Source organism: Arachis hypogaea, chromosome 7 (assembly GCF_003086295.3).
Source record: "Arachis hypogaea cultivar Tifrunner chromosome 7, arahy.Tifrunner.gnm2.J5K5, whole genome shotgun sequence".
NCBI lineage: Eukaryota > Viridiplantae > Streptophyta > Magnoliopsida > Fabales > Fabaceae > Arachis > Arachis hypogaea.
In genome coordinates, this window is record NC_092042.1 from 76,695,273 (window position 1) to 76,715,869 (window position 20,597).

Consider the following 20,597-nt stretch of genomic DNA (forward strand, 5'->3'; position numbering starts at 1 on the left):
ACTCAATTTTTGAGGTGGAAAGAACTTTGCCAAGAAGGCATTGACTAGCTTTTCCCAAGAGTTCAGGCTTTCTTTAGGTTGTGAGTCCAACCATATTCTAGCTCTGTCTCTTACAGCAAAAGGGAATAACATAAGTCTGTAGACCTCAGGGTCAACCCCATTAGTCTTGACAGTGTCACAGATTTGCAAGAATTCAGCTAAAAACTGATGAGGATCTTCCAATGGAAGTCCATGGAACTTGCAATTTTGTTGCATTAGAGAAACTAATTGAGGCTTAAGCTCAAAGTTGTTTGCTCCAATGGCAGGGATAGAGATGCTTCTCCCATAGAAGTCGGGAGTAGGTGCAGTAAAGTCGCCCAGCACCCTCCTTGCATTATTGACATTGTTGTTGTTTTCGGCTGCCATAGGTTCTTCTTCCTTGAAGATTTCTGTTAGGTCCTCTACAGAGAATTGTGCCTTAGCTTCTCTTAGCTTTCGCTTCAAGGTCCTTTCAGGTTCAGGATCAGCCTCAACAAGAATGCTTTTGTCTTTGCTTCTGCTCATATGAAAGAGAAGAAAACAAGAAAATATGGAATCCTCTATGTCACAGTATAGAGATTCCTTGAGGTGTCAGAGGAAAAGAAAAATAGAAGGCAGAGGTAGAAAGTTCGAACTTTATCAAGAAAGATGGAGTTCGAATTTTGCATTAAGGAATAGTGTTAGTCCATAAATAGAAGGATGTGAAAAGAGGAGAAGTAATTTTCGAAAATTAAGTCAAAGATTTTGAAAACATTTTGAAAAACCTTAATTGATTTTCGAAAACCAAGAGTGGAAAAGAAATCAAGTGATTTTTGAAAAAGATTTTGAAATTAGAAATTAAAAAGATATGATTGAAAACTATTTTGAAAAAGATGTGGTTAAGAAGATATGATTGGTTTTTAAAAAGATGTGATTGAGAAGATATGATTTGAAAAACATTTTAAAAAATATTTGATTTTAAAAATTAATAACTTGGCTAACAAGAAAAGATATGATTCAAACATTAAACCTTTCTCAACAGAAAAGGCAACATACTTGAAATGTTGAATCAAATCCTTAATTGATAGCAAGTATTTTTGAAAATAGAAAGAAATTGATTTTGAAAAAGATTTGATTGAAAAGATATGATTTGAAAAAGATTTGATTTTGAAAAGATTTTGAAAACTAAAAAAAATTGATTTGAAAACAAAATCTTCCCTCTTGTGCCATCCTGGCGTTAAACGCCCAGAATGGTGCACATTCTGGCGTTTAACGCCCAAAGCACTTCCCTTTTGGGCGTTAAACGCCCAGCCAGGCACCCTGGCTGGCGTTTAATCGCCAGTCTGTCTTCTTCACTGGGCATTTTGAACGCCCAGCTTTTTCTGTGTAGTTCCTCTGCTGTATGTTCTGAGTCTTCAATTCTCTGTATTATTAACTTGAAAAGATACAAATTAAAAATATTTTTGGATTTTTAATACTCAAAATGTAACTAAAATCAAATAACAATGCATGCAAGACACCAAACTTAGCAGTTTGTATACTACTGACACTAACAAAATGAGAATGCATATGAGACACATAAACACTCAAGTCAAGAGAATTTAAAAATCAGAGCAATAAAATCATCAAGAACAACTTGAAGATTAATGAAGATACACGCATGAATGCAAAAAGAACAGCAACATGCAATTGACACCAAACTTAACATGAGACTCTAGACTCAAACAAGAAACATAAAATATTTTTTTGTTTTTATGATTTTGTAAAAATTTTTTTTGGATTTTTCGAAAATTAAGTGGAAAAAGAAAATAAAGGTATCAAAATTCTGAATGAGAATTCCAGGAATCATGCAATGTTAGTCTAAAGCTTTAGTCTAAAGAAATTAGACATGGCTGAACAAGCTTCAGCAGGACATTGCATTCAAGAGCTAAATTGATGAAAATCAATAAGCTTTGGTGATGATAAGAACATCACCTTGAAACACTAGAATTCATCCTTAAGAACTCTGAAGAAAAAAAAATACCTAATCAAAGCAACAAGATGAACCGTCAGTTGTCCAAACTCAACAATCCCCGGCAACGGCGCCAAAAACTTGGTGGACGAAATTGTGATCACTACAACTTCGCACAACTAACCAGCAAGTGTACTGGGTCATCCAAGTAATAAACCTTACGCGAGTAAGGGTCGATCCCACAGAGATTGTTGGTATGAAGCAAGCTATGGTCACCTTGTAAATCTTAGTCAGGCAAACTCAAAAGGATATGAATGATGAATAAAACATAAAGATAAAGATAGAGATACTTATGTAATTCATTGGTGGAAATTTCAGATAAGCGTATGAAGATGCTGGGTCCCTTCCGTCTCTCTGCTTTCCTACTGTCTTCATCCAATCCTTCTTACTCCTTTCCATGGCAAGCTTATGCAAGGGTTTCACCGTTGTCAGTGGCTACCTCCCATCCTCTCAGTGGAAATGTTCAACGCACCCTGTCACGGCACGACTATCCATCTGTCGGTTCTCAATCAGGCCGGAATAGAATCCAGTGATTCTTTTGCGTCTGTCACTAACGCCCCGCCCTCAGGAGTTTGAAGCTCGTCACAGTCATTCAATCATTGAATCCTACTCAGAATACCACAGACAAGGTTAGACCTTCCGGATTCTCTTGAATGCCGCCATCAGTTCTAGCCTATACCACGAAGATGCTGATCTCACGGAATGGCTGGCTCGGTTGTCAGGCGAGCGCTCGGTTGTCAGGCGATCAACCATGCATCGTGTATCAGGAATCCAAGAGATATTCACCCAATCTAAGGTAGAACGGAGGTGGTTGTCAGTCACACGTTCATAGGTGAGAATGATGATGAGTGTCACGGATCATCACATTCATCAAGTTGAAGAACAAGTGATATCTTAGAACAAGAACAAGCGGAATTGAATAGAAGAACAATAGTAATTGCATTAATACTCGAGGTACAGCAGAGCTCCACACCTTAATCTTTGGTGTGTAGAAACTCCACCGTTGAAAATACATAAGAACAAGGTCTAGGCATGGCCGTGAGGCCAGCCTCCCAATGATCAAAAGATTCCAAAGATCAGAAGATTAAAATACAATAGTAAAATGTCCTATATATAGAGAACTAGTAGCTTAGGGTTTACAGAGATGAGTAAATGACATAAAAATCCACTTCCGGGCCCACTTGGTGTGTGCTTGGGCTGAGCATTGAAGCATTTTCGTATAGAGACTCTTCTTGGAGTTAAACGCCAGCTTTGGTGCCAGTTTGGGCGTTTAACTCCCATCCTTGTGCCAGTTCCGGCGTTTAACGCTGGGAATTCTGAAGGTGACTTTGAACGCCGGTTTGGGCCATCAAATCTTGGGCAAAGTATGGACTATCATATATTGCTGGAAAGCCCAGGATGTCTACTTTCCAACGCCGTTGAGAGCGTGCCAATTGGGCTTCTTTAGCTCTAGAAAATCCACTTCGAGTGCAGGGAGGTCAGAATCCAACAGCATCTGCAGTCCTTTTTAGTCTCTGAATCAGATTTTTGCTCAGGTCCCTCAATTTCAGCCAGAAAATACCTGAAATCACAGAAAAATACACAAACTCATAGTAAAGTCCAGAAAAGTGAATTTTAACTAAAAACTAATAAAAATATACTAAAAACTAACTAGATCATACTAAAAACATACTAAAAACAATGCCAAAAAGCGTACAAATTATCCGCTCATCATGGCTCCTTTGGAGATCCATGTTTTCTTTGACTTAGTGAACAAGGCTAGAGTAGTGGAAGAGTATGCCAAAATCGTGGCGGCATCCAAGGACACTCATGGAGGGAGCTCTAGTCGGGGGCGTGGCAAGTATTTTCATCTGAGAGGACAAAGCTTCAAGAGAGGAGGATATGCACCTCAAGGCCAAGGGGGCTTCAGAAAGAACAATCAAAATCAATTTCAGTATACTAAGGGAAGAGGAAATCAGAGTAAGAATTCTCCGGATTTGACTCGTGATCGTTGTGGGCGTTTCCATCTTTATTACTCATGCAAAATTGGTTTAAGTGGTTGTTTCAATTGTGGGTTGCCTGGCCACATTGCGAGGGATTGCACTCGTGGGAGGAATCAGAATGCGGGCCAGAGTCAGCATCAAGGTCGAGTCTTTGCTGTGAATGCCAAGGATGCTTCCAAGGCGGATCCATTGATGAGAGGTATATTTCTAATTGGTGATAAATCCTTAGTTGCATTATATGATACTGGAGCTTTGCATTCATTTATTTCGTTCGCTAAAGTTGAGGAATTAGGCTTGAAAGTGTCAGAGTTACCTTTTAATCTGCATGTACATACTCTGCATTAGACAGTTATGACTAGGTCAGGTTGTAGACAAATAGGTTTCAAGCTTGAGGGTAGACACTTTGTACACGATTTGATCTGTTTACCAATGGTGGGGCTAGAAATGATTTTGGGGTTTGATTGGTTGTCGAAGAATCGGGTTTTGTTGCATTGCTTTGAATGGACTATTCAGTTTATGCCGGAAGGAGAGAATGGAGCAGTGGTAGCTACGGGGTATTACCTGAACTCTGTAATGGTGCATTGTAGTGGGGAGAAGTGTCAGGGTTATATTCTGTTGGCTGCTAATGCGTTGGGTGATGCCCAGAACTTAGATCAGATTCCGGTGGTTAGAGATTTTCCATAAGTATTCCCGGAAGATATCCCTGAGTTCCCACCTTAAAGGGAAATTGAATTTGCGATTGAATTGGTGCCGGGAGCCGGACCAATGTCGATTGCGCCGTATAGAATGGCTCCGATAGAGCTGGCCGAATTAAAGACTCAGTTGGAAGAACTTCTGAATAAGAGGTTCATTCGACTGAGTGTATCACCGTGGGGAATGCCAGTTTTATTGGTGAAGAAGAAGGATGGAGGAATGCGTTTGTGTGTGGATTACCGACAGTTGAACAAAGTGACTGTAAAAAACAATTGCAATGAGCTGGAGTGTTTTCCAAGATTGATTTGAGATTCGGTTACCATCAGATAAGGATAAAGGAGGATGATATCCCTAAGACTGCATTTAGAACACGCTATGGATACTACGAGTTTGCAGTATATGTCCTTTGGGTTAACGAATGCACCTGCTGTTTTCATGGATTACATGAACAGAGTGTTTCATCCCTTTTTGGATAAATTCGTAGTGGTTTTCATAGATGACATCTTGGTTTACTCTAAGACGGCAAAGGAGCATGAGGAACACTTGAGGATTGTGCTGCAAATCTTAAAGGAACGGAAGTTGTATGCTAAATTGTCAAAGTGCGATTTCTGGAAGGAGGAAGTAAGGTTCTTAGGCCACGTGGTGAGTAAAGGAGGAATAGCTGTAGTTCTAAGGTGGAAGCAGTGATGGAATGGGAAAGACCGATGACAGTGACAAAAGTCAGAAGCTTCTTGGGTTTAGCCGGATATTATAGGAGGTTTATCGAAGGATTTTCCCAGATTGCGCTACCGATGACGAAGTTAACAAGGAAAGAAGTGCCATTTGTGTGGACATCGGAGTGTGAAGAGAGTTTTCAGACTTTGAAGCAGAGGTTAACTTCAGCACCTATTTTAATCTTACCGGAACCGCATGAACCATTTGAAGTATATTGTGATGCTTCTTTGAAGGATTTGGGCTGCGTGTTGATGCAACACCGGAACGTGGTGGCTTACGCATCACGTCAGCTAAGACCGCATGAGGTGTATTACCCAACTCATAACTTGGAATTAGCGACGATTGTATTTGCATTGAAGATATGGAGACACCACTTGTACGGAGTAAGGTTCAGCGTCTTTTCTGATCGTAAGAGTCTCAAGTACATACTTTGATCAGAAAGAACTAAATATGTGCCAGAGAAGGTGGATGTAGTTGCTTAAAGATTATGATTTTGAGCTAAGTTATCATCCTGGAAAGGCGAATGTGGTAGCAGACGCTTTGAGTCAGAAATCTTTAACAATTGCTTGGATGAGAATCAAGGAAGAAGAGCTAGTGGATAAGTTTGTAGATCTTAAGCTGGATATTGGTGAAGTTGCCAGAAGAGCCTGTTTATACCAGTTACAGATCTCAAGTACGTTTAAATCAGAAATACAAAAGGCTCAGTAAGATGAGCAGAAGCTTCAGCAATTGTTTCAACATGTTGGTGATAAGAGGCGTGAAGAATTCACTAAGGATGATGAAGGGTTATGGAGATATAAGGGGAGAATTTGTGTACTGGATGTTGGGAGTTTAAGGCAGGACTTATTGTCGGAAGCTCATAACAGTGGGTTTTCTATTCATCTCGGGAGTACGAAGATGTATTACGACTTAAAGAAGATGTTCCGGTGGCCTGGGATGAAGGGTGATGTAGCTACAGTGGTATCCAAATGTTTGACTTGCTAGAAAGTAAAGATAGAGCACCAGAAACCGTCAGGAATGCTACAACCACTTGAAATTCCTCAGTGGAAGTGGGAAGGAATCGCGATGGATTTTGTGACAGGTTTACCGAGGACTAGGTCGAGATTTGATGCGATTTGGGTGATCGTGGATCGCTTAACCAAATCCGCTCACTTTCTGCCTATCCGAGTAAACTGTTCTATGGAGGAGTTAGCAAGATTGTACATCAAGGAGATAGTAAGGTTGCATGGTGTGCCATCGAGCATAGTATCGGACCGTGATTCCCGATTCACTTCAAGGTTTTGGGGAGCTTTCCAAAGAGCCTTCGGTACGAAGTTATGTCTCAGTACCGCATATCATCCGCAAACCGATGGACAGTCGGAAAGGACTATTCAGACGTTGGAAGATATGCTCAGAGCGTGTGTGTTGGATCAACCCGGGAGTTGGGATCGTTACATGCCATTGGTGGAGTTTGCGTACAACAATAGCTTTCATGCGAGCATTGGAATGGCTCCGTATGAGACTTTGTATAGACGGAAGTGCTAGTTTCCACTTTGTTGGTATGAATCAGGTGAAGCAAGTGTTTTGGGTCCAGATTTGATAGCAGAGACTACCAAGAACATTGAGAAGATTTCGTGCACGGATTCTAACTGCTCAAAGTCGACAGAAGAGTTATGCGGATCAGAGAAGGAAACCATTAAAGTTTGAAGTGGGAGAGCACGTATTCCTTAGGGTTACACCGACAACTGGGATTGGAAGAGCAATTAAGACCAAAAAGTTGAATCCGAGGTATATAGGACAGTTTGAGATCCTAAGGCGATTCGGGCTGGTGGCATATCAAGTTACTTTGCCACCTCACCTATCTAACCTACATGACGTATTCCACGTGTCACGGCTCCGTAAGTACACGTCGGATGCGGCTCATGTGTTGGAGCCTGAATCAGTCAAGTTGAAAGAGAACTTGACTTTCCAAGTGACACCAGTGAGGATCGATGACACTAGCGTGAAGAAGCTGCTAGAAAAGGAAGTTTCATTGGTTAAAGTTGCTTGGGAGCGAGCAGGAATGGAAGAGCATACCTGGGAATTGGAGTCTGAGATGCGAAAGGATTATCCCGAGCTTTTCTCAGGTAAATAAATTTTGAGGGCAAAATTTTTTATTTGGTAGGGAGAACGTAAAAACCACAATTAATCAACCGGTTAATTAAGTGCTTAATTGCCCAGATTAGATTCTGAAAAGTTAGAGAGAGAATTTGAGGTTGTAAAGGTGATTTTTGGACTCAGTGGGTCTTTCTGAGTCAAAAAATGTGTTTTATGCGAAAAACTATGAAAAACCGCGAACCGACAGTTGAACCGGTTCTTGTCTATCCGGTACCTCACAAGAAAAGTGAAAACCGTCAAAAACCTTAGAAAAACATTAGAAGTTGAAAACCGGGCATTAATTTTAAAGGTTTGGCCCGAAGTTAGGCCAAACAGGCAAAAAACGCTAACGGGTTGGACCAGGCCCAAGTTGGACCCAAGCCCAACATATAAAAGGTTCATTAATGAACCCTTCACCTCACAAACACAATGAAAAGAGGGAGAGGAGAAGAGAGAACACTATTCACTCCTCACTTCAACTTGCGATATCTTGAGCTATGGTGCTCTGATTTGCGTGTCGTCAGCGGCTACGCGTTCCTTGTGATGAGCTCTACAAAACCCATGTAAGAGACTGGTAAGGAAAGTTCGAAATCTTCCCAGTTTCTCTTTCAAAAATTTTGGGTATTTAGGGTTTTTGAGTAAGTGAGTTTTTGTGATTTTGGATGTTTAGGTTCACTCTAATCATTTCTTAGCTTGGAGTTTTGACATCCAAATCTGTTGGAAAAGGTAAGAGCCATTAAACCCTTGTGAATTTATGTTTAACTGGAACCCTAGGTTCATTTGAGGTGATTTATATGTATATAGTTTGATTATTGTGGCTATGGAAGCTATTGGAACTTAATTGTGCTTATTGGAGTGGAATTGAAAGCTTGGATTATGGTTGGAAGCTTGTTTATGCTAATTTGGAGATTTGGTTCATATAGGGAAGTGAAAGCTTGGATTATGGTCGGGGACTCGGATTGAGATGGTGGATCTCTGTATACTAAAAATGCTTTTTGAAAACCACTGAAATAATGTTTTTATTGAGATTATGAGACGCTATGCACCCAGCAGGGACGATGGTTAATCCCGCCTGTCGAGATAGCGGCGGCGGCGTAAGGACGATGGTTAATCCCGCTTGCGCTTAGATGTGAGGTCGGTGGCAATAGTATCCTGCTCGCATCCGTTTGGATCAATAGAGCGTACAGGCGCGAAACCCTGGATAGTGATCCGAGCACTATATCTCGGGGGTTCCCATACCATGATTCTGAAGGGCAACATCTCCATGGAGATGTGTCGGGTTGGCAGCTGAACTGACAATGTGATATCACAGCCAGTAGGACAGGCATTCATCATATGCATTTTCTATCTGTTTGTATGCTTTGTTTACTTGTAATGGCTTGCCTAAGTGAATAACATGCTTACTTGCTATCTGAATTATTTGCCTTATATGCTTCTACTTGTGCTTTACTTGCATTGTATATTACCTGTGTTTTCTACTGGGATTGAGGAGGTTCGGAAGGCGGTGGCGATGGGATTGCACGGAGGGTCGGTTGGTGAAGGCTGTGGGACAGCAGTGTTTGGTTAGAATAGAAATCCCTTAAGATAGATTACCCGGTTTATTTATGTTAAGGTTTATATTTTATGCTTATCTGTTTTAGAATGCTTTAAGCTTGAATCTTGTGATGGATATGGTGCTTAGGATTGCTTTTGGCGTCCCAGGGTCTTATATCCTATATCAGTGGGCATTGTTACCATACTGAAAACCTCCAGTTCTCATACCATATTTTTGTTCTGTTTTTCAGATGCAGGTCGCAGCCCACCTCGGTGAGTTGCTTTGGATGGTGACAGAAGCGGAGGATCTTGGATTCTTTTGGAGTCTTTTTGGTTTATGTTGTTTATACATCTCTCCTTTTGTATTTTGTTTTTCCTAGAGGCATGTATATGAGAGAACAAAACTTGTATAAGCTGTTTTCACTGTATGGTTCTGTATACCTGTATATGGCTAGCCGGCTTAAACTCCACGAGTTGTGGCTAGTTCCTTATGATATTACACTATTATACTATTATCCTATTTATATTACATCTATATCTTTTGGCTTAAGCTAGTAGCTCGTTAGTATGCTTTGCGCTTTTAAATCCTGTTTTTGAGCTATATCCTTCATCAGGCTTCTAGATTATACTATTCTTTCTGTATATATATATATATATATATATATATATATATATATATATATATATATATATATATATATATATTATGTATGAGCTTAGAACTGTCGTAATCTCTTATTAACCTTTGCTTTACGACGCGAGGTAAGGCTTAGGCTAATTAGGGTGTTACAAAGTACATCTGACTTTTAAAGTTTCTTAGATGGTTTCTCGGGTCAATCGTTCCGTCATAGAGATCCATGTCGGAGGTTTTGAAATTCTTGGGAACTTTAGCCCTCATGATCTCTTCTGTGAATGGATATTCTCCTCCCAAAGGGCTTTCTTCACGATCCACCCAGTTACTCCTATTTCGAAGATGGCTTCCAACTTCCAAAGCTTCTCTTCTAGCTCCATTCGTCGTTTCACCTCTCTTCATAACTCCCGTTCTACTTCCTGTTGTCGCTCGACTTGGTGTTCGAGCTGTTCTAGTCGATCTTGTTGGCCATGGAACATGTCCATTATCGCCGCAGTATGAGGATGCTCTTCATCTTCTAGATGATGGACTTTAGAATGGATCCTCCTCGTGTGGGGATTTCCTGTTGTCCCCTCCCCGTGAGGCCCTTGAGTGCGTTGTGGTGGAGGAGGAAGTATGATGGCTTGGCCTTCTGGCTGAGCTTCTTGCTCAGATTCAGATGCCGTTTGACCGTCCTTGTACTAGTGGTCCGCCGTTGTCAAAGAGTAGATCCCAGGTCTCTGGCAACGGTGCCAATGTTCTGAGTGATATCTGAAACATTGATTTGGGCCTGAACGTGAGGTTCAGATCCCTTTGTATGGCAGTGTCCGACTTGTGATGCCGAGGTTCCGCCTATCCGAGTTCCTCGTGGGGTGGTACATGCAAGAGACTCCGATGCTTAAATTAGCAAGGACTTTAGGTAGGTTTTTAGTAGACTAGAACGTACCTTATACCTGAAGGATGTCAGTGCATTTATAGTAGAGTCAGTAACCACCTTTGTTGGAGTAGTTCCACCTTTATTAATGGATAACTATTCCCTTTATCTTTCGAAGTCTATTAAGATCTCCTTTTTAGATATAGCAGAGGGATATCCAGAGGCAGTTACTTGTTTGGGCAAGTAGAGTTGGACCCCTCTGTCGGTGTCCGACCTCTTTTATGGGATAGAGGTCACCTTCTAAGGTTGGGCCCTTTATCTGTATTGGTCTTGGCTTTATGTTTTGGGACAGGATATGAACGGATATTTTAACTTCTAACAAATTTTAGAATTAATACTCAATTTGGTCCCTGAATTTGTACGCGAGTCTCAATTTAGTCCTTCAGGTTTTAATTGTGTCTATGGAGCGCTGATATAGACAGTCAGATGCTACGTTGAAACTTATAAAATGATGCAGTTTTGGTTCTGGCATTCAAATAGTTCAAAAACGGTATCGTATCACTTGTTTTGTTAAGTACAGTTTCAATAAACACCACTTACGATGTTATTGTTAGGTTATTTGAATGACAAAACCAAAATAACATTACTTTACAGAGTCTAGCATGGTATTTGGCTGTCCACGATAGCATTCCATTAATGTCTGTACGTTGAAAATTGTTTCATGGACTAACATGAGTTATATTCGCAAAGATTGGAAACTAAATAAAGACAATTGAAATTGTAAAGAATAAATTAAGATTCGCATACAAACTCAGAGACCAAATTAAATATTATCTCCAAATTTTAATCACTAAACTAATTTTTAGCCTTTTATTTTGTTAGACAAATCAATTTGTTAAAACTATTTTTAAAATAATTAAAATTCTTATATTAATTCCTTTATATAAACTAACAATTTGATATGAAAACTAACTTTTAAGAAAACAAAGTTTTATAAGTTAATTTAATAATTAAGATTTGTTAAAAATTAAAATTATTGACTAAAACTTTTTTAAAAACCGAGTTGAATTGAATATCACTCAAATCTTGGCGAAAACATGAACATTTGAAAGATTCTATGCGAAGGCACATTGTTACAGAAAGACTACTAATTTAGTTGTTTGCGACTCTCTTTCTATCCGAGGAGAATATATCTCCACCGTCAAATGAAAGAAATAGAATATATTTCTAGATTTGGCCCTTAGGGACATCCGATAACATTGGAATGATACAGGGAATATAATCATATATATCTAGTTATTTATTCACTACCAAAAGATTAGTCAAATATAAGTATGACCCGTCATCTTTATGAATATCATTGAAAAAAGAGAAAAAAGAAAAATAGACTTTATATTGATAGTTCGTACATCTTTTTCCCTATTAGTTCGTACATGTTTTCAACCACCTTTGAATTATTATAGACTTATAGCAACATCTCAAAAAACTTGCCTTGGGAAACAATTTTGCAATGAAATAACATTATAGAGCTATTCAAACATTGATAATTTTTCAATAAAAACGTATCAGTTTATTAATGCCGTGAACTTCTATGAAGATTAATCATCTTTTCATCAACAATAACTTTTTCTTGTTGCCACGCATAGCACAAGCCAGTGCCAAATTTCTAATTTAATCCCATGCAACTATGCTGAGAATAAAAAAAAAGTAATAATAAAGGTTAAGTACTATTTTGGTCCCAATATTCGAATCAAATCTTAATTTAGTCCTTAATATTTTACACGTTTTATTTTTGTCTTAAAAGATTTTAAACAGATTCAATATTATCCTACCATTAAATTTGACACTAATAATTAACGAAACGAGTAATGTAGACGTTAATAATGTTGCTAGTTAAGTCATGTCTTCTTCCATGTGTTAAAAAACTATAGCCAATATCTTCTTGTAATACTTCTTAATTTTCTTTTTGTAAAAAATTCTAAATTCTAATAATCAATCATCAATGTTTCAAATTCAAAGAAAATTTTTTTATATTATTAATCATTGGTGGATTAATTTTACTTACATACTGAAATCGAATACTATTGATTTGAAATAAGACATTTGAAAATTTTTAAGATTGAAATAAGACGGTTGAAACGTTTGAGACCAAATTAAAATTCAACCCAAAATTAGAATTTAGAATTTTTTACAAAAAGAAAATTAAGAAGTATTACAAGAAGATATTGGCTATAGTTTTCTAACACATGGAAGAAGACATGACTTAACTAGCAACATTATTAACGTCTACATTACTCGTTCCGTTAATTATTAGTGTCAAATTTAATGGTAGGATAACGTTGAATCTGTTTAAAATCTTTTAAGACAAAAATAAAACGTGTAAAATATTAAGGACTAAATTAAGATTTGACTTGAATATTGGGACCAAAATAGTACTTAGCCTTTATTATTACTTTTTTTTTATTCTCAGCATAGTTGCATGGGATTAAATTAGAAATTTGGCACTGGCTTGTGCTATGCGTGGCAACAAGAAAAAGTTATTGTTGATGAAAAGATGATTAATCTTCATAGAAGTTTTTTGAGACCAAATTAAAATTCAACCCAAACGTTTTGACCAAAATAGTACTTTACCCAATTTTTATACAGGTCCTCTCAAATGACCACTGATCGTTGGGGCTATCCAAATTCTGTTCAGTTAGCAACTTGGCATTGAAAGGAATCTAATCTCTCACAGAAAATTGCAATAATGTCAGGCATATCCAGAATTAAAGTGTGGCATGCACAGAAACTTCAACTATTCTTTCAAGGCTTCATCTAAAGAGCATAAATCTAAGAAAAGGGCAACACTATTTGTACACCGAATTTAGTGTCTATTTAAACCACCAATTGAATCTAAGAGTAGAATGGTGTAAAACCATAATTTAATTAATAGTTGTGATTGAATATATAAAGCTTTAACTAAGACACCAATTTTGGTAAATAACAATTTTCTTTAAAAAGTAGCTCAACTTATCAAGGCAAGGAACAATGAAATGAACCATCTTAATTACCCTCACAACTGCCATAACTAGCAGATAAACAATCCAAGGAGTTTCAAAGTTATCATCAAATAGAAGTTGTTTGGTTACATCTGTATGTTGTACAGATCACTGATTCTGATCCAAGACACTTGAACCGTTGATATGGGGTCATTGACTTTTTGTTTGATTGCTTTGACCACGAATCTTCGTGAGACCCAACATGCTTGAGCCTGACAGTTGATTCCAGTTGTATAAATATCTAAAATTTACCTACTCTTCCAATACTCAAAGCCAGTGTTCTTGGTAACGACTTAGCGATATGATATCAAGATTATGATGGTGATTGAGCTCCTAAGAAAATGTTGCAACAAATTTAAGGATGCAAACTCTGTAGTGCTTGCTGCATTAATACTGCTATGATGCTGCCCATTGATATGTTGATGATATTGACTGCATCATTGTTAAGCTGCAGAAAGACGAAGTGAATCATCAATAACTAGTCTGAAAGTACATTGCTGCATGATAAGCTGCTGATGCAGATGCTCACACCATTGATGAAAATGCTTTCGAATTCTTTTCATTTTCAACATGTAGCAAAAAGGAAATAGAATTTAATTTGCATAAACTGCAATGTCGAATGCCTTATTCAGACATCCAAGTATGTACTATCAGAAAAAGTAACTACTTTTTACATTTACTAATTACTCATCCAAAAGAAAGGAAATGATTGGATGATTGTAAAACTTCTTAAATTATTAGTGTATCAAAACTAGGTGCAGAAAAATTACATCCAAGAGTATGATTTGCATTATAATAACTGATCCAAACTTTTGTCGTTATGCTCGATCAAAGGCCAACCATAAGATCTTGACTTTGCCACGTATATTGCATATTGTTAAAAATAATGGCTAACAGATGATTTCAGATGGAGGAAGTATAGGGAGCCAATGGAATATCTATACAATGTGTACAATGGAGGTATAGGAATGTTCGGTTCAGTAGGATATCAGATGTTTATTATCCCTGATACCCGGATGGTTATTTTGAATAGTATGAGTGTATTGTGTTTGAGAAATTAATAGTATTTTATCTTGGATGTTCATTTTTTAACTCATATTAGGCCAAATAAATAGTCCATTGTACACATTGTACAAATATTCCATTGGCTCCCTAGCGGGATTCATTCAGATGCAATTTGGGATTTAAGTAGTTGATTTTTAAAATTAGACAGAACAGTCCGAACTTGAATTTATCAAACATAAGTACACATCATCAGTAAGAAAGATCAGGTAAATTTATGACATAATTTGATCATAAAAAATCAAAGGCTTTGTTAACTACCCATTGAAATCCTTCCTTCTCTTGATATACAGCACCAATTATGCTCTCCCCAATATTAGCAATTTGGGACGCTATCACGCATATAATAGCTGCACGTGAACTAACCTGATTATACAAAAAAAGAGAGAAGGTTAAAAAAAGAAAAAACCCACATTAGAGCATCATATGTTCTTGAACTTTTTCTTAAGCTACAGAACATGAAAAAATAACTTCAATATTTAGGTATACTTTTTCATTGACCTGTCATTCTTAAACTACTTATGGAGCGGAAAACGTACTCAAGCAAGTTCCCTCAACTTGTGTGACCCACAATATTTAGTTGTATAACGTTTATAAAACATTAGAATTCTATGCTGTTAGGGACTTGGATATTATGGGGTACCCAAAGTCCCACATCGAGTAGTATAGGATGCTCAATGTTGTAATTTAAGGAGAGTGGTTCTTTCCTCTTAACAGCTAGTTTTTAAGTTGTGATTTTCCACTTTTCTTAGATACTTAACATATGCTCATACAATGACTCCACATTTCACATCTAATGAAGCCATTGTCATAGTTGTGTTTGGAATAACTCGTTTCCTATTCATCACAAACAAATAAAGGAAAGCGAATCTACTACTGGACCATATTTCTTTTCTTTCCACTCGTATAGTATACAAACCCCCAAAACAACTACAGTCCTTAACATGGATTTTGATAGTTAGTTTACACTCAAACCCCCAAAACAACTGCTCAAACACCAAGAAAATCATGTGGCAGATTTCACCAGCCAAAGATCCCTGCAAAGAGGTGGCTACTATCTATCCTAAAGCACATCATACTAGCAATTACCCTAAACATTCGTAGGTGGCTACTATACTATCACGTTGATTGTTCATAAGTTAAAAATACAGGGATACAGGGAGAGAAATTGATTTAGAAAATGAGATAGATGCAGAAATAGGCTAAATGTCTTTGTCCTGGGACAATATTCGACCAATTTTCTATCCAACCATAATTTGGAGACAGCGGAGGGACAAGAACAAATACACAACTATTTTCTGTCTCTATCAGTGTGTCTGTGGATTATCTGTTTCGAGATAGTTACAAAACATAAAGACACTAGCAAAGCTCAAGAAAACTTCCCAATAATGTGTCACTATCACCAACTGCATTTGTAACTGAAATTAATCATCCCTATCCAATTTGTCATTTAGTATCACTAGCAAACTCATTTGATCCTTTCAAGGGAATAAACCAATAATTTATCTCTAGATTGCAGTCTTAATATGAAAAGGTCTCCCAAAAAGACTTTCACTATAAGCTCGTTCAACCTCAAAAAATGAGATATTCTAAAGTAAACATAGTAACACACACTACCTACTTTCCTGCTATTAGAATAATCCAGCAGAAATCATTAAATTAACCTAGCTATTTATTACTAGAGAAAATCTTAATGTTTTATTCCTCTTTTAGTAAGAGTAGGGTAGCAGATGGTGACGGAGCAACAATGATGCCTGAAACTGAATGACTGTAATCACAAGCTTTGAAGCATACTGTCTAATCCCAATAGCAACAATTCAATGTAGTACCATTATATCTAAATACTAACATTAATGAATCTCACAGTAAAACACAAGACATGTTAACCAATTTCCTAAACATGCCCACCCATTTTTCCCACTTATGCCCATGTCTCAAAGTATGCGGAGTCAGAAATTAGATAAGTACCTCACCCATGAGAAAACCAACAAGGGCAAGAAGTACAGAAGCAAAAATTCCAGCCAAGGTTCCTTCAATGCTAACCGCCCCTTCTGTTCCCCTTGGAACTATCTTGAATGTTGTGACTAGGTACCTGGCCATTATCCAGGAGGAATTTTAGTACCTGAATATTGCAAAAACTACCAAAGAAATAATTTTTTGGGAAGAACATGGTTCTTAGATTAGCAGGGAGCTGGGAAAGCATAATGTACAATTAATCAGTAAATGCAATAATAAAATTCACACCATTAATAGCATTGGCTATCAAGAAAAAAGTACAACAGTCAAATGTATGAAACAATAATTCAGGTTTAGTCATGCACGGTGTTAATAAAGCAATATATATTGTGCAATTCTCACTTAATCCATGCACTATCCCTCTAGGGCGTACCATCAGTTGCATTGCATGGAGTGTGCAACTTATATTGATGGAAGAATGTCTCCAAAGTAGCAAAAAATTAATAGGGGAAAAAAATGTCAATTCCTCATGGGCAATCAGTACTGATAACAAAATACAGCCAGGTCTACACCACAATTCACTACTCACGTCGTTTTTCCATATGCCTTTCCTATCTCACTTGAGACGGTGTCACTCAACTTGGTACAGAAACTGGCAACAAACCCAAGTTTCCAAAGCTGATAAAATGCTTCTCCCCCGACTTGAAAAACGGTGAGGAAAGCAAAAACACAACCAGCAGCACTGGATCCAATAACACTGCCCGGACCCCTTCTTCCCCTTCTTTTCTCAGCAACCCCCTGAGCCACTTTCTGTGCCATTTTGACCTTCGTTGCAGCTGTACCCTAATAAATCCCAAACAAATCAACTCCAAAAAGCACAAATCCTGACCCCCAGAATCAAAAACACAGAAAATTCTCATCCCTTATTCCAAGTTGCTTAAAACTTCATGAATAACCAATTTCACTCTCAAAAGTTTTCAGTTTTCAAGTTTCCATGTTGATAAATCTCCAACCCCAGAAAGTCAGAAATAAAAAATTAGGAAAACAGCCACACCAATTTTAGAAGTTGAACAATCTTGCTATTAAAATATCACTTTCAAAAGCACAAAGTTTCAACCACAACTTCGTGAAAATTAAATTTTTCTTCTCAAAATTAATCACTTCAAACAAGAAGTTCCTACTTACAATGACGAAGCAGGAAAAGAAAAATGTTCATAGAAGAACACACAACGCCAACACAGAAAACAAGAATGAAATTCCGCAAATCCGATTCAAGAATTCCACACAAGTCTTAAACTCCACAAACAGATAAATGTGGCTCTCCAAAATCACTTTCCAATCAGAAATTATATTTTTGCATACTCACCAGTGTGTCCATAGGGAGTCATAAGTAAATAGTGGAAAATCCATCATGTTGATTGCAGTAAAAAGACTACTACAGTGGTAAATGATATCGCTATCAATCACCTGAGACTTCATGTGCAAATAACTGAGCATTCTACGCCCAACGGAATCAGGTGACAGCATTATCACTTATCTCAAAACTCTAGTCATCAATATGAAAATTTCACTATCTACAAATGACTCCGTCCGGTATCAATGTAGACGCACTAAATAGTATGCACCAAAAATAAATTATACTTAGAAATTCAAAGAACACGTGAAGTAACAAAAGACGAACTCCCAATTTTCACAAAAATTCAATGAAAAAACAAAACTGCCAGGCATAGGTCTATGCATGCTCCTGAAACACATTTAAATGCAAGCTCTAGGAACATGCAACAAATTAGGAGTTTAATTTTGATGTAATGACATTATAAAATATTCTACACATTCATTCAATCACAGATGCCTATTCATGCAATCAATGTGGTAGTTATAAGTTCGTAATTGGATATACTTGTAAACCAGTAGAGTGCATCAAAATTAAATTCTTAAATTAAATATACTCTAGGAGCATACAAGTATATTTCTTGAATTTCTAGTCCCTCAAAACCCAACAATGAACTTAAACACATTTCAACTCCAGAAAAAAGATAAAAATTTCCAAATTCAACACTAAAATACAAAGAGTGGGAACAAGAGACTGGAGCTCACAATTACGAAGTATGTGGCAACGAGTAGGAAGCCAGAAGGGCCAAACGCCCGCCACGTCAGCGTGCCAAGTAAGAATGCGGCAGCGATTCCAGAGAGGGAGAGTCCGGCGACGAGGATCGGAAAACCGAGGACGAAGATGAGAACGTTGCTGAGGAGTGCAGAGCGCCACGTGGCGGGGGACGATTGGATCAGGGAAACGGCACCTCCCAGCGCGTCCTGGACACTGCTGGCGGTGACGCGTGGAGGCGTGAGCTGCGACATGGCCGTATTCCTCCTCTTGTTGGAAAGTGTGATGACGTGGCAATAGGAATGAGGATGAAGATGAAGATGGTGAAATTGAGAGTGGAGAGGGAAATGGAGTGTGGGGTTTGGAGAGAAAAGAGAGGGTGCGGGGCTTGAGAAGAATGAGGGGAACGTTGTGATGCTGTGAAGAGCTGAATTGCTCATTTTGGGTTCTTTTGTGTGTTTCTTTGTTGCTTTAGAGAGTAAGAGAGAATCCGTCAATGCTAAGGAAGCAGCAGCCTGGACTCAACTTTTAAAGGCCTAATAGAATTCTAAAACATGGCAAGTTTTTTTCTTAATAAATAAATAAAATTTTGTATTTACATGTTATATGTACTTTTAAATTATTTATATTTTTGTATTTTATTACTTATTTCACTTGCACAATTATCCTTTTTAATTTTGAAATGGAGTTTGAGTTAGTGTAATAAAGCATTATTGGAGTGTTGCGTGTTTAACAGTGTTGTGGAGCAGCCAGAACACAAATCAGATAGTTCATTTTGTGGAGGAAAGAAATCGGATAATTTGATTTGTGTATCAACACTACTTATCAAGTATGCACCCGACCAAGTTGTCTCTAACTAGGGGTGTACATAACCCGACCCAAAGACCCGGTCCGAAATCGAATATCTTAGGGTCTAATTTGGTATGATTTCACCGGATTTAGGATCGGGTAAAGGTTTCAAAAATAGATTCGATCATTATTTAGGGTCGGGTCTGGGTCAAAGTAAACCCAGCTTATCCCGGGCCATGTGCACCCTAAAAGAACTAAAAAAGGTATATATGTTTAAAATTAATTCCAATATTATGTTATATTAAGTGTTAAGTACTTTTTTCGTCCCTAAGGTTTGGGGTGAAAATCAAATTCGTCCCCAACCTTTTTTTGTTATTAAAATCATTCTCAACGTTACTAAACGTTTTAAAATCATCCTTTCCATAAAAAATAATAATGTTTTGACATTTTTGCCCTTAAAACAAAAACAAAAAATCCCTCTCCCCACCCTCACCACTAACCCCCTGTCCCCCTGTCCCCCTCATCAACGCACATCTCTCTCTCTCTCTCTCTCTCTCTCTCTCTCTCTCTCTCTCTCTCTCTCTATCATCTCTAACACCACCACTACCATACCACCCACTACCCTTAGCTCTAACACCAATCATAACTTTTCATCTATCACAATATCAGCTACTCTCTCATCTAAACAACAACAACAAATGACAATAGCAATTTAATTTTGAAGTAAGAATCACAAACGGTTAAGTGGCGGCAGATTTAGTTCGATGGAGTATCGAAGAGCTTGATGGCTTCGAATACCGGCATCGTCTTAGGCAGAACTTGGTATCACCGGAATAACACCCACACTTGGTAGGCTTGATACGTAAAAATTAAGAAATTCATGTATTTACCGGCAAGTATACCGGATCGTATCAAGTAATAAGACTCACTAAGAGTGAAGTCGATCCTACGGAGATTGGTAGATTAAGCAACTTTAGTTAAATGATAGATTTAGTCAAACAAACATGGGTTTGATTTCATGAGTTTTGAATGCTTAAAGGAAATTGCAAGGAATTAAATGACAAGAAAATTTAAGAGCTAAAGTAAGGAAAGCAATTAAAATGACCGAAAGTAAATAAT

At 37.8% G+C, this 20,597-nt stretch overlaps 1 protein-coding gene across 2 annotated transcripts; it reads right to left on the reverse strand.

Annotated features, from left to right (window-relative positions):
• Positions 1-13,433: 13,433 nt before the first annotated feature.
• On the reverse strand, positions 13,434-19,248 carry LOC112703532 (protein VTE6, chloroplastic). Of its 2 annotated transcripts, none has more exons than XR_011864163.1 (5): positions 18,683-19,243; positions 17,175-17,428; positions 16,603-16,721; positions 14,891-14,995; positions 13,434-14,015 (listed from the first exon to the last, which is right to left on the reverse strand). XR_011864163.1 is itself a non-coding variant. In XM_025755013.3 (5 exons), exons 1-5 carry the CDS (start codon positions 19,127-19,129, stop codon positions 13,923-13,925), a joined length of 1,023 nt encoding a protein of 340 aa, XP_025610798.1. In that variant the 5' UTR covers positions 19,130-19,248; the 3' UTR covers positions 13,434-13,922. The 2 variants fall into 2 exon arrangements, 1 of the variants encoding a protein (XP_025610798.1); XM_025755013.3 differs by having other exon boundaries at positions 16,598-16,721; positions 18,683-19,248.
• Between the last annotated feature and the right edge of the window lie 1,349 nt (positions 19,249-20,597).